The 16,764-nt window shown below is 35.1% G+C and overlaps 2 protein-coding genes across 2 annotated transcripts; one reads left to right on the top strand and one right to left on the bottom strand.

Moving 5' to 3' along the window:
- Positions 1–2,399: 2,399 nt before the first annotated feature.
- LOC118032074 (calcium-dependent protein kinase 24) lies at positions 2,400–6,322 on the top strand. Its single transcript, XM_035036668.2, has 8 exons — positions 2,400–3,966; positions 4,289–4,412; positions 4,504–4,647; positions 4,801–4,953; positions 5,040–5,155; positions 5,230–5,397; positions 5,507–5,740; positions 5,861–6,322. The coding sequence occupies exons 1-8, from the start codon at positions 3,445–3,447 to the stop codon at positions 6,002–6,004; spliced, it is 1,605 nt and encodes a 534-aa protein (XP_034892559.1). The 5' UTR covers positions 2,400–3,444; the 3' UTR covers positions 6,005–6,322.
- Positions 6,323–6,789: 467 nt separating this feature from the next.
- LOC118032073 (probable E3 ubiquitin-protein ligase ARI7) lies at positions 6,790–14,896 on the bottom strand. The gene is made up of 15 exons (XM_035036667.2): positions 14,466–14,896; positions 12,522–12,646; positions 12,193–12,298; positions 11,996–12,086; positions 10,935–11,107; positions 10,273–10,377; positions 10,088–10,176; positions 9,781–9,888; positions 9,604–9,694; positions 9,394–9,483; positions 9,012–9,059; positions 8,810–8,881; positions 8,571–8,670; positions 8,198–8,324; positions 6,790–7,484 (listed from the first exon to the last, which is right to left on the bottom strand). Exons 1-15 carry the CDS (start codon positions 14,667–14,669, stop codon positions 7,304–7,306), a joined length of 1,710 nt encoding a protein of 569 aa, XP_034892558.1. The 5' UTR covers positions 14,670–14,896; the 3' UTR covers positions 6,790–7,303.
- Between the last annotated feature and the right edge of the window lie 1,868 nt (positions 14,897–16,764).

Below are 16,764 nucleotides of genomic sequence, written 5' to 3'. Positions count from 1 at the left end.
TTTTTTTTTTTTCATTAGATTTTTTTTTATTTTGAATTTTTTTAAATCTTTTTTTTTTTTTTTTGCTTTTATAAGATTATCCTAAACTCATAGCCTGTATCATGAGCTTGACGAGTTCACCTGGATTGACTCGTATCATATTTTTATTGATTTTTTTTTCAATTTCATCTTTTAACATTGGGTTAATTAAGAATCATCTGAGTTGTTTTTACTATTGAAGTGTACATAGATAAAAAAAAAAAAAAGAGAAAAGTTGTGTTTACACTATTCAAAAAACCATATTACAAATTTGACTATTCTAAATAGCTTCTCTCAATAGAGATGCTCTAAATGTTAGGCACATAAATTAGATAAGATATTTCTAATCACTTTTTCTTTTTAATTTTGGATCAGTAACACTTAGTTTGTAACAAGTATTAACTAGATCAAAGTTATTAAACATGTCCAATATTTTAAGGTTTAGGTCATAGGTTGAGTGAATTGACTCGGTTTAACTTCAGTTAAAATCTAAAATGATATTATTTTAACTTTTTTAAAAGAAATTAATTAAATTGATGTTGAAAAAAAATCAAAGTCGAACTAGAATTTTTAACCAAGTTTAACTGAGTCAACTTTCACATAATTTTTGTAAAACAAAGTACGAGTCAAGTTTCGAGTTGACTTACCAAATCAAACAGGGTTTAATAACATTGAAGTCAATGCTCGAATTAATCATTCATTATGGCTTAATTTTATGCCAATAACTTAGTGAGGTATTGTTGTTCTTTATTCATAATTTTAAAACATATACTGTTTTTAATTACAGGTCTTTTATAAAATAGGTTTTATTAGGAGCATTGAAGGAAAATATAGGAATTAATATTTTGACTGGATACTTATTTTGAGACAACAAAAAATATAGAGTCAAATATGCTTTCTCTAGGAGGGATGGAGTGTTTTACATGTCTTTTTATGAAGGGAATTCTCAAACTAGTTTTTTAGAATGAACATTTGAAATAATAATTAAATAATTTATAAAATTTACTTCTCGATTTTTATATAGATGAAATCCCATGCCCCTAATTATCTGCTTGGGTAATTGTAAGATTTTTACTCGTGCCAAAATTTAATGTTAAATTAATTGTTGAGAGAAAAATAAAATTAAAGGGTTGTTTTAGTGATTTAAATTTAATGTTAAATTAATTGTTTTTTAGTGATTTAAAGGGTTGTTTTTTTATTATGATTTAGTTAATAATTAAATTAGGAATTCAATAAAATATGAAGATATAATTTGCTTATGATTCGATGGGTATTCTGGTTTAATGAAATAAATATTAATGAAAATATTTATGAAATCACCCATTAAATGATTTAATGATATACAATATTTGGAGGATATATGCATGTAAACTCTAGGCCCAATAAGCTTGCATTTTGAATTAAACCATGTCCAACCCAGAACTTAATTTTAGACCCTTGATTCCCTCCAATCTTTTTACTTTTCTTGCAAAATTTGTTTGATTTATGTCTGTTGTTTATTTTGCATAAAATATTTTGTGTAAAATTTTTATTTTAACATGAAAAATATTTTTTAATAAAATATAATATAAAATATTTTTCAATTATAACGATAAAGAAGGTAGAGTGATGATGAGATAGAAATAATGGTGGTGATGAGATGATGATAGTGTTTATGAAGTCATCGTGATGATAGTGAAAGAGGAGATGGTGGTGGCGGCAATGATGATTGAGATAGTTAGATGATATTGTAAGTGAATTATTATTATTTGTAAAATATTTTACCAAATTTTATGAACTAAAAACTTTTCTAGAAAACAAACCAAGTTTGAAGGTTAACTATAAAATATTTTACATTGATAAGTTCTATAAAATATTTCCTTAAACAAATACAAGAACAAATAGATTCTTAGTGTATAATTATTAAATTTGTTAGCTCAGCAGATTAATTCAGGCAACTCAAAATTTAATCCGAGTTAGATTTTATGTGAAACTGTTTAAAATATTGAACTTATTAAACCCGAATGACTTGGTATATTAATTAACGACAGTATAAAACCCAATTAAACTCCAATTTTTTTTAAAAAATAAAAAACTAAAACAATATTATTTTAAATAAAATAATTAACTTGAATCCACCCGAGCACTAATCGGCGGGATGATAAACTGAGTGGACTACGGTAATGTGATTTTCCAATCCAAGATGGAACAGAAACCTCCATGCAGCCCTAAGTGAAGCAAACATCATTGAATATGATTGATGCATGAACATGGGATAAAATGGTTATATCACAGAGCAAATAGAATCCCTCGTGACCCACTTGCATGGACATTCAATGAATTTCTTGATAAATTACTTACATATTTTAACACTACGTGGATCTGAAACCCCCCCACTAGCCAGATATGTCACATCCCCTCCCTAATTGTCTTCCTTTGCTTGACATTCTCTACCAGCAACAATGTACATTGAACCTCCTTTCCCATCTTTCTCTTATAAACGAACACCCCCTCCCTCCGTCCTCTCTCATTTCCAAATCACTCCAAAGAAAATGGTGGTGGAAAGTCTTACAGAGGAGGTGTGGCTCTCTTTTGCAATCTTTCTCTTTGTGTGTCTGTATCTTTTCCTGGTAGTTTTGGAGTCTTCATGGAGCAATAGTGCAGCATCTTGGCTGCCTCAAGACTGTTTCTTAATTCCCAACTCCACTCAAAAAAAGTATGGCATCAGTGAGTGATTGATTCTACTATGTAGTAGCCAAAGAACTCGCAAGAAAAGGGAATGGAATGGAAGATCTCTGAATCTCTCTCTCTCTCTCTCTCTGTCCCTCAGGACTGGTTTCTCTTTATGGTCATATAGCTATTTTGTAGGCATAAGTTGAGCAAATGGAAAGAGTATGAATATGGATGTAACAATTTGCTTATCGTATGTACAATTTTTATGTAATTTTCTATGCTAGCATGTAGTTGAACTTGGCTATTCTAATGCTTGTGTTCCAAGGAGAGAACTTCTTTGAATTAGAGACTTTTTCATGGTGATTGTGAACTCTCTTGCTCGTTGATTTCATCATCTTTTCATTGTGTGGCCATGAATGGAGGAATTTTGTGCTTATGGAGCATATTCCATTAGACCTTCATCAAGGTGAACTGTCAAGGAGATAAGACATCGAACATTAGCCATTAGTCAAAGAAAACAGCACGTAGAAGGCACTAAAAGAACCCTAGGAAAATGGAGGAATAAGCCAAGTAATGATTAGCCAAAATAACTAATTTGTATCTTCAACTTTTGCCATATTTAGTCCCTTCCTCCCCCCATTCCTGCTCCTTTGTTAGGGATTCCATTTCTCTATCCAAGACCCTTTCTCTCCTCCTCCTCTGATAGCTAGGATCGATGTTGTTAACGTAACAAACATAAAAGAAAGGAGAGAAAAACCCTAACAAGGTGATTCCATGGGAAGCTGTGTTTCCACACCTGCAAATCTAGGCCATTTCATTTCCAAGAGATCATCACACAATGTCCGTAAACCTCTACCCTCACCGGATCAGAACGATTCGGTGGTACAAACGCCAAGAGCTCTTCAGATCGCATCAGTGATCAAGGAGCCTACAGGTCACGACATTCATGAAAAATACACATTTGGAAAAGAATTAGGAAGGGGTGAATTTGGGATCACGTACCAATGTTTTGATATCAAAACAGGTGAAAAATATGCATGCAAGACCATATCGAAATCCAAACTGAAGTCAGAAATTGATGTGGAGGATGTTAGAAGAGAGGTGGAGATCATGAGGCATTTGCCTAAACATCCTAATATTGTGAGCTTCAGGGAGGCATATGAGGATATAGATGCTGTCCATCTTGTTATGGAACTTTGTGAGGGAGGTGAGCTTTTTGATAGGATTGTTTCCAAGGGGCATTACTCCGAGCGTGCCGCAGCAATGGTTACCAAGACCATTTTGGAGATTGTCAAGGTAAAGTTATTATATGGATTCGGAATTATGTATTATGGAAATGATAAACATGATCCATGATTTCAAGGTTAATGTTTCTTCCTTGTCTAATTAAATTGGTTGAAGGCCTTAATTTTTCATACATTCCATCTATAATGTTAGATGTTGCAGATCATTTAAAAATTATCATGATCATGATTCTAAAGTGCTTCAAATATTGAGATATAAATCGAAATCGAACGTTTTGAATTCAAGATACTTTGGAATAAACAGCTATGTTATTGCGAGATTTGAAAGTTTTCCCCAAAGAAAGTAATCATTTCTATGTTGATACTCCTTGCAGGTATGCCATGATCATGGAGTGATACACCGGGACCTAAAGCCAGAAAATTTCTTATTTGCAGATGCAAGTGAAAGCTCCCAGTTAAAAGCAATTGATTTTGGCCTCTCCATATTCTTTGAACCAGGTACATCTTCCACGTTGTCTGTTCTTGCCTCCATTACATTACTGTACGGTACTTTTTCCAACTTTTGAATTGCGAAATCTGTCTGCCGCAGGTCAGCGTTTCAGAGAGATTGTTGGAAGTCCATATTACATGGCTCCAGAGATTTTGAGAAGAAACTACGGACCAGAAGTTGATGTGTGGAGCACAGGTGTTATCCTTTATATCTTGCTTTGTGGAGTCCCTCCATTTTGGGCAGGTAAACTTCATCATCATCATCATCAAAATGCAACCCTCGTATTTCTGTCGAAATGTCTGAAAACCGTGTCCCTTGAGTTCATGTAAGAAGTTTGCAACTTTCCTTCTCTTAGAATGAATTTTTAGTGTTGAATTTCGGTTGTGACTTGTACAGAAACTGAGGAAGGGATTGCGCACGCAATTGTCCGCGGTGAAATAGATTTCACAAGGGATCCTTGGCCAAAAGTTTCAGAAGAAGGAAAAGACATAGTGAAGAAGATGCTTGATCAAAATCCTTACAACCGATTAACAGTTGAAGAAGTTCTTGGTTAGTAGCCTTTACATCATCAAAAATTGGAAGTAAATTGCTTGAAATACAAACTAATTAGTCTTCTTCTTTCATGTCATATGAAGAAAACCCATGGATACAAAATGCAAGTGATGTCCCTAATATCTCTCTTGGAGAAAATGTGAGAACAAAGATCAAGCAATTTTCCTTGATGAATAGGTTTAAGAAGAAAGCTCTCAGGGTAAGTTTTTGCCTTATTCTCTTCTAATTAATATCAAGCTCCTCGTTGATCTTTGTACCGATCCTTTCTTTCAGGTGGTAGCAGACAGCTTACCGGACGAGCAAGTAGATAAGATCAAACAAATGTTCCATATGATGGACACGGACCACAATGGAGACTTGTCATTTCAAGAACTGAAAGACGGCTTGAACAAATTCGGACACTCCGTTCCTGATCCTGATGTGAAGCTATTAATGGATGCTGTGAGTTATCACTCTGCTTCTGCTTGTGTTTTCTCTTTCAATTGATGCTTTTTAAAGATTATGACATTCCAAAACAACTTTCCTCTTGCTCAATTCCTGTCTTATGAAGGCGGATGCTGACGGAAATGGCTCGTTAAGCTGCGATGAGTTCGTGGCGGTGTCTGTTCACCTGAAAAGAATTGGCAGTGATAAGAATCTCACTCAAGCATTTAGATTCTTCGACAAGGACCAAAATGGATTTATAGAGTTTGACGAACTGAGAGAAGCCATGTCAAATGATGATCTAGGTCCAAACAATGAGCAAGTGATCAAAGACATCATATTTGATGTTGATCTAGATAAGGTATAAACTCCACGAGTCCTTACATTTCTTTGAATGTCCTGTAAGATCTAGCTAGTGTAACAAGCTTTTCTTTATTAGATTAACAATGGTTTTGTCCCTTTTTTTTCTTTCTTTTTTCAGGATGGTCGAATCAGTTACAATGAATTTAAGGCAATGATGAAAAGTGGCTTGGATTGGAAAATGGGTTCTCGTCAATATTCAAGAGCAATGATGAAAGCACTTAGCATTAACCTCCTAAAAAATGAATCCAAGCAATTGAAATAGATTCTCATGATGTACTTTAAACATGAGCAGAAAATGTATATTGTTTCCTGAGAAACAATCAAAACTTGAGTGAAAAATGAATATGAATCATGCCATTGAAACGAATTCTTGTGAGGTACCCTAAACATGAGCTGAAAATGTTTGTAGTTTCCTCAGGAAACAGTGTGAATCTGAGGAGAAATGAGTGTGAATCTTGCATAATCAGCATGCTATAATTGTTTGGCTGGTATATACATTAGCTGTCTTCCCCTTCTTTTTCTTGAGGGCAGTGGATTATTTCTTCCTCGTACGATTGCAAACAAGTCAAATAAGGGTTTTCTACCTTCCAAATTTTATGGATATCGTTGATGAAAATGGATTCCAAATGATCAAAAACCAGAGACGCAAGTTGCTCCTGGGAAGACCGTTGGCTGAAATAAACCAACGGAAGTGCCAAACAAGATGCAGACCTAAAGAAACATTCGACTAGCTTAAATGTTTAGGGCAGATTTTTGTTTTCCTTGATCGTCTAAAAGCATCTGTAAAGCTTGTCAATCTCCAAACGGATCACCATGTAACAGTTCCTGATCTTACAGTGACCTATGAAATTGTAGCCAATTAAGATCCACAAAAGCAAGCAAACACGCACTAAATACCTCACAAACAGCCGAACTGCCTGTCACTAGTCTACAAGTAGCCATGCTTTGGAAATTCATGGCTGCCGGATAGACATGATCACCATAAAACAATGAATTATAGCTGAACTTTGTTTCTTGGATTTTATTCATTGCCGAATTCGGTTCATATTTGCACAGAATCAGAGGGTTGCTAATAACTGAAATAGAACTGGGCGCTAGCAAGAACCCAAATTGTTCAACAACATCAATTTGTAAGTTAAACCAACGCAAAATACCACTGGAGCTTCGGTTTTTCATTTTCACGGATGAGTTAATTTGCATTCACAGATGAAGAGCATTTCCTATACATATATAATTACCAGCAACAAAAGCAAGTTGCTGGGTCGATATGCTAATAGACAAAGATAGATTACTATATACAGTACACCAAACATGGCGCTTGACCCAAAACCACACAGGGATTCCAATCAGAAGCTTTTTGTAGTTCTTCCAATCCTCTGTAAGGGATGAGCCATCAAACCATAAATGGAAAGAATCCACCGCAATTCCCATTCTTTTAACTTGCTTGGAGAGTACTTATTCCAAGAAGGCTCCAATGTCCACAGACATGGGTTTAGAAAGTTTAAATGGCAGTGGCAGCATACCCAACATGTGGAAGCAGCTTGGAACTGGAACTGGAATATTAATCATCTCCATTTTTGCTGGAACCACCAGTTTTACCACCCTTTCCCTTGCCACCTTTCCCTTTGCTGACACTGGCATTTTTTGAGCTCGTGGTCTTGCTACAAGCACCATGAGAGTCCACATCTGCTAGGCCATTCTCTAATGCTCTGACCAGGTTCTCGAAATAATTTTTCGTCACACTGATGCAAGGTGTATAAAGAGAGGCTTTAATGCTAGTAGTATAATTGCAATTATACCTGAATGCTTAAACAAATATATAATTCAACAATTTTAAAAAAAAAAAACAGAGAGAGATAAATCTTTACTGTGCATAATGACATTTAACAAAACTATTGGCCAGGAGGCAAAATAAAGCACTAGTGCTGCTGGCTACTTAGGCGATGGAACTCATTATACATGGACGCTCACTTAGTTTACAATCATCTTACTTTCTCAAGCTGCATACAAGATGTCAAGAACTACTCTCCTAATTACACATCCCCAAATCCGTGGATAAAAAAGGCACATTAAGTTGCCAATGGCAACCTGCAGCACTGGAAACAATTTCACGGATTAAATCTATATTTTATTGCACAAAAAGTAGTTAGATGTTATAGAATTTTTGGACAAAAAAGTCCATATATCAATTACGCATGTACTCATGGAAATTATAAAAGTGAAGTCTAAACAACTGTCAGCTATCCCCTTCCGTAAGCCTTCTAGCCATGCAGTTGATGTTTTGTGGCCAGAACAGCTTAAGCATAACCAAGGCATATGCAGCAAAGTTTATCTTCTCACAAAAAGGATAGAGAATGTTCCATGGGACAAAACAATTTACCCCTAAACGAGCTAAACCTATATCCTTTGCACCACAGATATAAATTACATGTTCACAAATAATTTGCTACAATACCTGGTCAGCCCAGCTAACTTTGTCCGGAATTCATCAAATTCTTTTGATGGGCCATCGGCAGCAAGAAACTGTTGTAATTCCTTCTCTGCACATTGATGAAGCCTTTCCAAACCAGACTCAGCCTCACCTGCACAGAATGACAAGATTATTCTATTAACAATGGTGCCCATAAAGAACCAACAGATAAACCCAATGCAGTTTTTTCTCTCATTTTTTTATCCTCACTTGGTTTGAATAATCACAAACTCAAGTTGGACCCACAAAACACGCACCCCACCCCACCTCTCTTATGGGAAGGGGTGCATGCTGTTAGGCAAGCAAGTCACAACCAGTCTCATACAGTCACTCAATAAATAATTTATCATATGCATACCTTGCAAGTACTCAAAAAACTGTCTCTTGGCATGCTCATGCTCATGTAGATAAAACCCATACGCATAGGTCCATTTCAGAACTCGTCTGCATTCAACTATCTACAAGTACAGAAAGAAAAAATATAATATAGGTCTATTTATTCCCCTTTATTCCAATAACCCCCCCCCCCCAAAAAAAAAAAAAAAAAAAAAAAAAAGAACCTCTCACAACAAAAGCAAAACTCCAATGACAACTCACCTGAAGCCAGGCTTCTGCTATGAACTTCAGCTGAGACTCGGGCGTGCAATGGATGTCACTAAGCTTCTCAAGCTGGAAAATTCAAGAAATCATGAAGTTATAGGAACTCTGATATCTTTCAGCGGGTAGCTAAAAGATACAGAACATTTAACAATACAAAATGCACACAAGTATTAAGAAATAGTATGAACAAGATACGTACATGTACAGTCTGCATTTGATGTAAATCTACAAGAGCTTTTTGCCTTGACTGCCACATAAACACAGAACAATTAACTCAGTGCAGGCAAAGGACATCCAAACTTTGCAAGGAAACCGAAAAATTAACAAATTTAACTTAAAGAAATCCGAAACATTCAAACAAAAAAATTAACGAAGTGCAGTGCAGTCAAATAAGCATTTAAAAGCACCAACAGAAAGTAGGGAAATTAACACGATCAGCCATAAAGAAAGCAAATTAACAGTTACAACACCAGAAACCTATCATAGAAATGAGCAGAAACTTTAACATGGGAAAATAACTACATAATAAATAAGCTGTAACTTGACATAAATAGCAATAAGTCAGCAAAACTTTAGCATACCAACTGATTGCTTGCCCATCGTTCATAATAATGGGTGTATCTCTCCAAAGAATTTTTTGCCATTTCTCGCCTCCTTTCTGACTCATCATACTACAAGCAATAATATGAATTTCAGATACATAAGAGAAACAGCTATCTTACCACTATTTCAAAGAATTAACACGGTACATTAGGTAGATCTAATATAAGTGACGATATTAGCACACTTACTGCTCCCTCTTGCTTGGCTGCCTCATATCTGTTACAAGCATAGAAACCACCTGTCCTCTCACCATGATCTGACCATGCACCAAGGCACAGCCTGCATTTACCCATTGAGGTAAGACAAAACTTCATCCAAAGGATAATCAATTTTCAAAGGTTTCTGCAACAAAATTCAGAACTTACCAACAAAATTCAAATTTGCAAGGTGGGGTGCATGTTATGTGCATGCACCCTTGGTTTTTTTCAATCGGTCGCTTGCATTTTGGACAAGGTTTGGAATTAGCAAGTATCCTGAGTGTAATCAAATATAAAATCAGCATAAAGCAGCACCTGTTATTAATGTAAGCATTATTTATACATCATCTTCTTACAGCTCTGCACGCGCGTGTGTGTGTTGACATTTATTGCGTTATCAATAAAGGGAGCAAATAAGTATCTATCATGGCATAATCACAATATATAGTTTTTGACGCATATATAAATTTTCTACCAATTCATGTTTTCAGACTCAGCACTGTTCTTCAAAATCCACTTTGTCACCGTTCCACAGTCCACTGGACGATGAGCTTCCTCTGCACACTGCAATTATCCAACGGCAATTACCAATCACTACACGACAGTTAATTTCTACAGAATCTAATACGGTGACACTATCAACATGAAGAGCATGCTCACATTCCAGCAAAAGCTATGTGAGCATAGGCAGGAAACATCAAAACTTCCACTACCAGCAGCAAAATCAATCGCATATTCGCATCCTGGAGCAGGACACCACTTGGTCTGAAAGTAAACAAGAAGATAGAGAAATGATAGGGGGTTAGAATATTTTGTTTTTCTAGATCACAGAAGATTTTATTAATGAAAAGAAGAAATATGCAGAAACAGTTGGGAGAATATGCTGTCCTCCAAACCAAGAAATGGGTAACAAAACTATGATAATAAAGTATCCCAATCTTGCTGAAAGCCAGCTACAGAAACACCTCTAGAAGAGCCTGAAGCATGACTATAGTGAAGTAAGAAACACTATTCTGTCCCACATCAACTGTGCAGACATAAAGTGATCCTTGGAAATCCTAGGATCCCTCTCTAACCAAATACACCAAACGATTGCACAGACCGCACAGCACCATAAAGGTGGTCAGAATAATAGGCAACTCATGAACAGGGAATGGGGGGCAGAATGAATTGTACAGTAATGTATTGTAATTTTCACCAATTTTGAGTCCTGATATTTGGTGGAAGAAGGGATGACCCAACTCACTGTAAGTGAAAACTTCAAACAGAGAATTATAACAAATACAGAAACAAAATTTCGAGGTTCCATATCATGGGCACACCTTTCTGTTGTCTTCAATATAAGACCTAAGGAGGTACCGAGAGTATTTCTCCTTATCTCCACCAGGTGCTAACAAATTGATCATGTCTTGACCAACAGCAGCTCGACAAGATGGATCAGGGCATCTTAGCATCAAACATCCAGGACCATCATTAATGGTTGTGCTAATGTAACCTGCCACAGTGAGCAAAAGATAGCAAAAAATCAATAGGGAATAATTGGAAGGCAAGGAAAAAGCAAAAACTAATCAAAATAGCAATGAAATGTTCAAGTTTATCAATTGCACACATGTTCCAGCAGACAGAGTAATAAACAAGATATGTGCAAAACTTGCTGCAATCAAAGCAAGTTCTTTTCTTACAAAGTAATAACATATTGAAGGGGAAACAGAAGGACAAGAATTTCAGACAGATATACATTGTACAGAGTAGATGATAATAGACAACAAATCCAAACATAACAGACCAAAGTCTTTACATTGTTCTTCAATGGGAAAACAGAGAGCAACATGGAGAAATGAACCCTTCAATTTTGTGTCGGGATTATTTTTATAAGATGAAAACAAAGAACTGGAGGAGATTGGAGGGTTTTCCATAACCCATGCCTCTAGATTGTAAAATATTCCAATATTGCAAAACTGGAGTGTTCACAAGAGAGAAATTGAGTTTATAATTTTACAACTCTTCTTTTTCCAATTATAATCAATCAACCATCTCCACTCTTTAGGCTTCTGAAATTGAACTTCCATAGACATCCTATCATTTAACAGGGTGAAAGTGCATTAAATTCCTCAACAAATTTAATTAAGGGGAGGATCACTATTTCCCACCTTTACTTACCCTACCCCTGCCCCTGCCCCTGCCCCTGCCCCTTCTTCCTCTACTTCTTTCAAAATTTAGTATTAAATCCAGCAAAACTTCAAAGCATGTACTGTCGGAACAAAGCATAAGAAAGGAGTCCATGCAAAAAGCTTTGAAAATCACAGATGAAGTTGATCCATAACGGAAATTTAAATCTCAGCATGAAGCTTCACCATCCCCAAAAAAAAGGAAAGAAATTTACCTGACCAGCATGTATTACAGAAAGGATGGCCACAAGCAGCAGAAATAATCTTATCACATGGAATGGATTCAAAACAAATTCCACAGGTAAGCTGGCCATAAAAGCAACCAGTGTAAGCAGCAGACACACAAACAGTGGCAACAACAAAGCTGTAGAAATCAATTCAACACATAAATTCATATAGCTAGAGCACTTACTTCTCGAGCATTAGAAAACTGAACTACTTGCTTGTCTAGCAAGCCAACAGATTTCCGGACAGCATCTTCATCAGCAAACCATGCATCATGCACTTTGCTAACACTCCTGCAATGCTGAATTTCATAAGGACACCACGATAAAAGAAGCATTTCTACGATGCAGCATTTTCATATGATGATGCAATATGCAGAAGTTTCCATAATTATTTTCCACAGGTAATTCACTGGTTACTTGTAAACAATAGTTCACATGTGCTGTGAAGCAATTGTCTACACCCTTACAAACTAACCATAAAAACAGACAAACGAGAAAAGGTCCGCTAACTTACCAATTATAATGTCGGAGTAAGATACTTGCCGCAACTCTTGTTATGGAAAGGACAGTAGACACTCTTGTTACATCATCTTCTTGACGATGAAGTATATCTTCTTCCTTCAAGACTGTATAACTTTGCTGAAAAAGAAAACACATTCAAAATATTAGAAGCAAGTAAATAAAGAAATAAAGAAAAATCAAAACCAAGAGCTATTAGAAACAAGCAACAATTTTAACTTTCAAACTTTAGGGATTGATATTCCAAAACCCCTAAAAAAAAAAAAATCTGGTTCAACAGATTTAGATACACTGTGTTACAGTTCAGATGCCAAGAAAATTGTGTAAATCAAGGAAATTCAATCAATGGTAACATAATTAATTTGCAAAGATCAAGCTTTTTAAAAGTGCCAAGACTTTTAAGTCTAGAACTGCTGTTAACATACAAGTTTGGATCCTAATGAAGCCATTCATAGCAGTTTCAAAACATGGAATAGAAGCAACTGAACCCTCTAGGATATCAGGATATCACAAACAACACAAAATACTCAGGGTAAGTCTCTAGAAACCCTTACCAAAAACAACCATACTGAAATGGACAGGCTACCATCTCCAATACCTAAAAAGCATAGTCCCTCATTACATTATGAAAAATAAAGCCTGGCTAGTTAAATCAAAATCCTTTGTAACTCTCTATTGTTAAGCTAAGTTGGTCGGGCGGAAAAAAAAACATTAAAAAATGGAAGCATAACTACAAGATCAAGACATGTGTAACATTATAGAAATTAATTTAAAACCATATTCATTTCACACAAATTTGGGGGAAAGGAAAACAATAACCAAATTCTCTGTTTCTGTAGTGAGGAAAAGCAATAGAAGAAGAGAAAATGAAACACAGAGAGAAACATCCCAGTGCTTAATACAGCACTTGGAATCAGTTAAGCATATTCATTTACGATTCCAAAACCAAATTGTTACATAAGACCAAATCACAACTTTCTTCCCATTTTTAAATTAGCCAGAAAACAGATGCACATCTAAAGATGGCCTCCTACACCTAAATCAATCTTAGTAAAGTAGGAAATTGCAACCAAACCAAATACCACAACGTGGCTTAAGCAGACTGAGTTCACTATTCATACTTAATCACCAGAGCTAATAAGTTATGTGCAATTCACATTTCACTGGTTCATTTTCCGCATCTCTTCTGTGAAATTTAAGCAAAAAGATGCCTCAAATCTATTCATTTTTCAAGTCCTAAATTCTAGCTTTGGCTAGGTGCAAGTCTCTCCTATTATAACCCAAAATCATGAAGCGAAATTATTTATCAAATATTCATATTATCCTCATAATAATCAAAACTCAGCTAATTTAACTAACTAAATTCTGTATCCTCTCATCAACCAACCAATTTTTCAATCACGCCGCGCATGCACATCCCTTCATTCACTCATTCCCTATATTTCCCTCAAATTTCCTCTTCAATCAAACAGACCCTGAGCAAAGCAACATGACAGCACAACCCAAGCTATCCTCAACTGCAGCATCCCTCCACTATCACAACCTAAATACCCAGAGTCCCTAAAAAAACAACTAATCCAGTATTTATCTCTTGATCCCACAAAATTATCCTACCTAAACCTACACGTCATCTTAAGTACTATAAAGCAATTAACTTCAGCACTAAAAACCCACACACTTAAAATCCCCAAAATTAACAGCTAATCCCATAATCACTCCTTAATTCCCTCCAATTTATCTTTACCAAACCTACACATCACCTCAACTCCAGTAAAGCAATAAACTTTAACACTTAAAATCCCCCCCCAAAAAAACAAGTAATCGCTTATTGCTCCTTATTCACCACCTAGTTATCTTAACCACAAAACCCATCACCACAATTCAATCAAAGCAGTAAACTTTATCTCTAAAATCACCAAAATCAAAATTCAAAGATTGCCTGAAAGCGGAAGGACAAGTCATCGGTATCATCAACAGCTTCAGCCATGAAATCATAGTCAGGACCATCATCATCATCATCAACATCATCATTATCATAATAATCACCATCACTGTAATCATCATCTTCCATTTCACCACTAAAGAAAACATCATCAACTGATTCGACATCGTTCGCGTCCATCATATCATCCTCCGAATTCATCCCTACAGACCCCAAAAAGTCTTGGGATTTTGAGGGATCAGGGAAGAGAAACGGAGAGGATTAAATCTGATAAAATAATAAAATAAATTTGTTCTATGAAATTAGGAAATGAAATTATGGAGAGAAGAAGACGTGGAGCAATGAGTAGGTATGAATGTGGATTATGGAGTTAGGTGGCTTTTAAATGGAAGCAAAAGTGGCGTGATTGTCATAAATGGGAAATTAAATTTGCATTGATGAATAGTGTTGCTTTTCATAGCTGTTAAAGCACCATTTACGGCGGGTCAAAATAAGCAAACTGAGGTTATGCCATAAAAATAAAAATAAAATCAAAACAATCTTGTTTTGAAAATAAATAAAAAAATCAACTAGATTTAATCTAAATTAACTCGAATTATTCAACCGACGACGAAACACGATCCAAGTAGCTAGTTTCTCTCCAGTTTAGCTGTGTGAGCAGTGTTTCCTGAGTATAGGGAGCACCATAGCACTGGTTAGAATTCATCAAAGCTGATCATGTTGATTACATTACAAGGGCAACTTTCTTTGACTTTGCATCATGAGTAGAATCCAAAATGGCCACGGAAGAGCCTTTCTTTGGCTTTGAAAAAATCAAAGGGGCACGAAACCTACATTACTATTGAAATGGTAAATTGATACAGAATTTGGCATCCATACTCTACCTCCTAAATATTTTACAGGGCCATATTTTACATTTAATAAAACCATGATTTTAAATTCTAAACATGAATACAAGCCTTGGTGATAAGGGATACTTATATTTAAGAATATTTATTAGATTTATATAATACAATTTAAGTTTTTTGAGCAAAAATTCGATTGGGAGCTTGTTAATCTTTTTTTTTTTTGTTATACCAATTTGGATCCGGCAAATATTCATTTAAAATTCATTCTATTTGGTCTTATGTAATTAATGAAGGGGGGCACGAGTTTTAATTATCACCCACGCTCAAAATATTCTATATTAAGAAAATACTAAATAAATCATGCAAAATGAGAGGAAATTAAAAAACGTATAAATGAAGCAAATTGCCATTATATTATACCCTATACTGAAAGAAAGAGATAAGCATTTCACCATGGATTCATACACTGAAATGTTAATTTTAATTTTTGATGAGCAAACTAACATGGCTTGAATTTAAGGATAAGATAGTCTATTTCACATAACATATTGATCATTACTAGGAAAAAAGGAGTTAGATAATATTTTTATATTTTCTTTACACAATATTTTTACTTAATTATCTTTGAAAAACAAAAAAAATAACTCGGGTTTATGAATTTTTTAGCCTTTAACTTAATTTTTAAACAAGTTACTTCATTGCACTTGAAAATTGAAAAATAACGTATCTTTGACTTAGGGTTCTTTTATCATTTAAATATGGTGATTTGATAGTTATTAAATGTTATTGAAGGCAATAGAATAATTTAGTAAATAAAAAAAATAAAAACATATGAATGGTGTCTGTTGTTTTCGGACAACATGTGTAGCGTTGTCCGACAACCAAAACCATGATTCCAAGGTAGTGAACAAAGCGTCTTGATATCTCCTCCAAGAACAAGTGGCGTGCATAGCTCAATGGTGGCTAAGGTGGCACGTGTGACTTTTTTTCTCTCTCTCTCTTAGAGCGTGTTTGGTAGTGTGGTAGCGGTTGTTTTTCAAATAGCTTTTCGTGCCGAAAAGCATGCAAATGATGTTTTTTCATTTTTTAAAAATCATTTTTGACATCAGCACATCAAAACGATCCAGAAAGTACAACCGTCACTCAATTTTAGCAAAAAAAAAAAATTTTGAATTTTTACAAAACGCAGGTTTGGCAGCAATGCCAAACGGGCTCTTACTCGAGTTTAGCATTTGCCTTAAAAAAATCAAATAAGCCCCTAAGATTTGTTATACTTGAAATTTTGTTCATATTCTCTTTATCACATATTTATTAATTAAATTAAATTTATTAATTTTATCATCTGGCATTTAATTTGACATGTGTTGAGCTATTTAATTTAGTCTGGGTCTATAATTTAACAGGTTGTGGGTTTAAGAGATTTTTTAAGTTTTTTTTTTCAATTTTAT

The sequence above is a fragment of the Populus alba genome, chromosome 7 (assembly GCF_005239225.2).
Source record: "Populus alba chromosome 7, ASM523922v2, whole genome shotgun sequence".
Classification (NCBI taxonomy): Eukaryota; Viridiplantae; Streptophyta; class Magnoliopsida; order Malpighiales; family Salicaceae; genus Populus; species Populus alba.
Note: the sequence above shows the minus strand (reverse complement) of the source record. Positions and strands in the feature narration are given on the sequence as shown.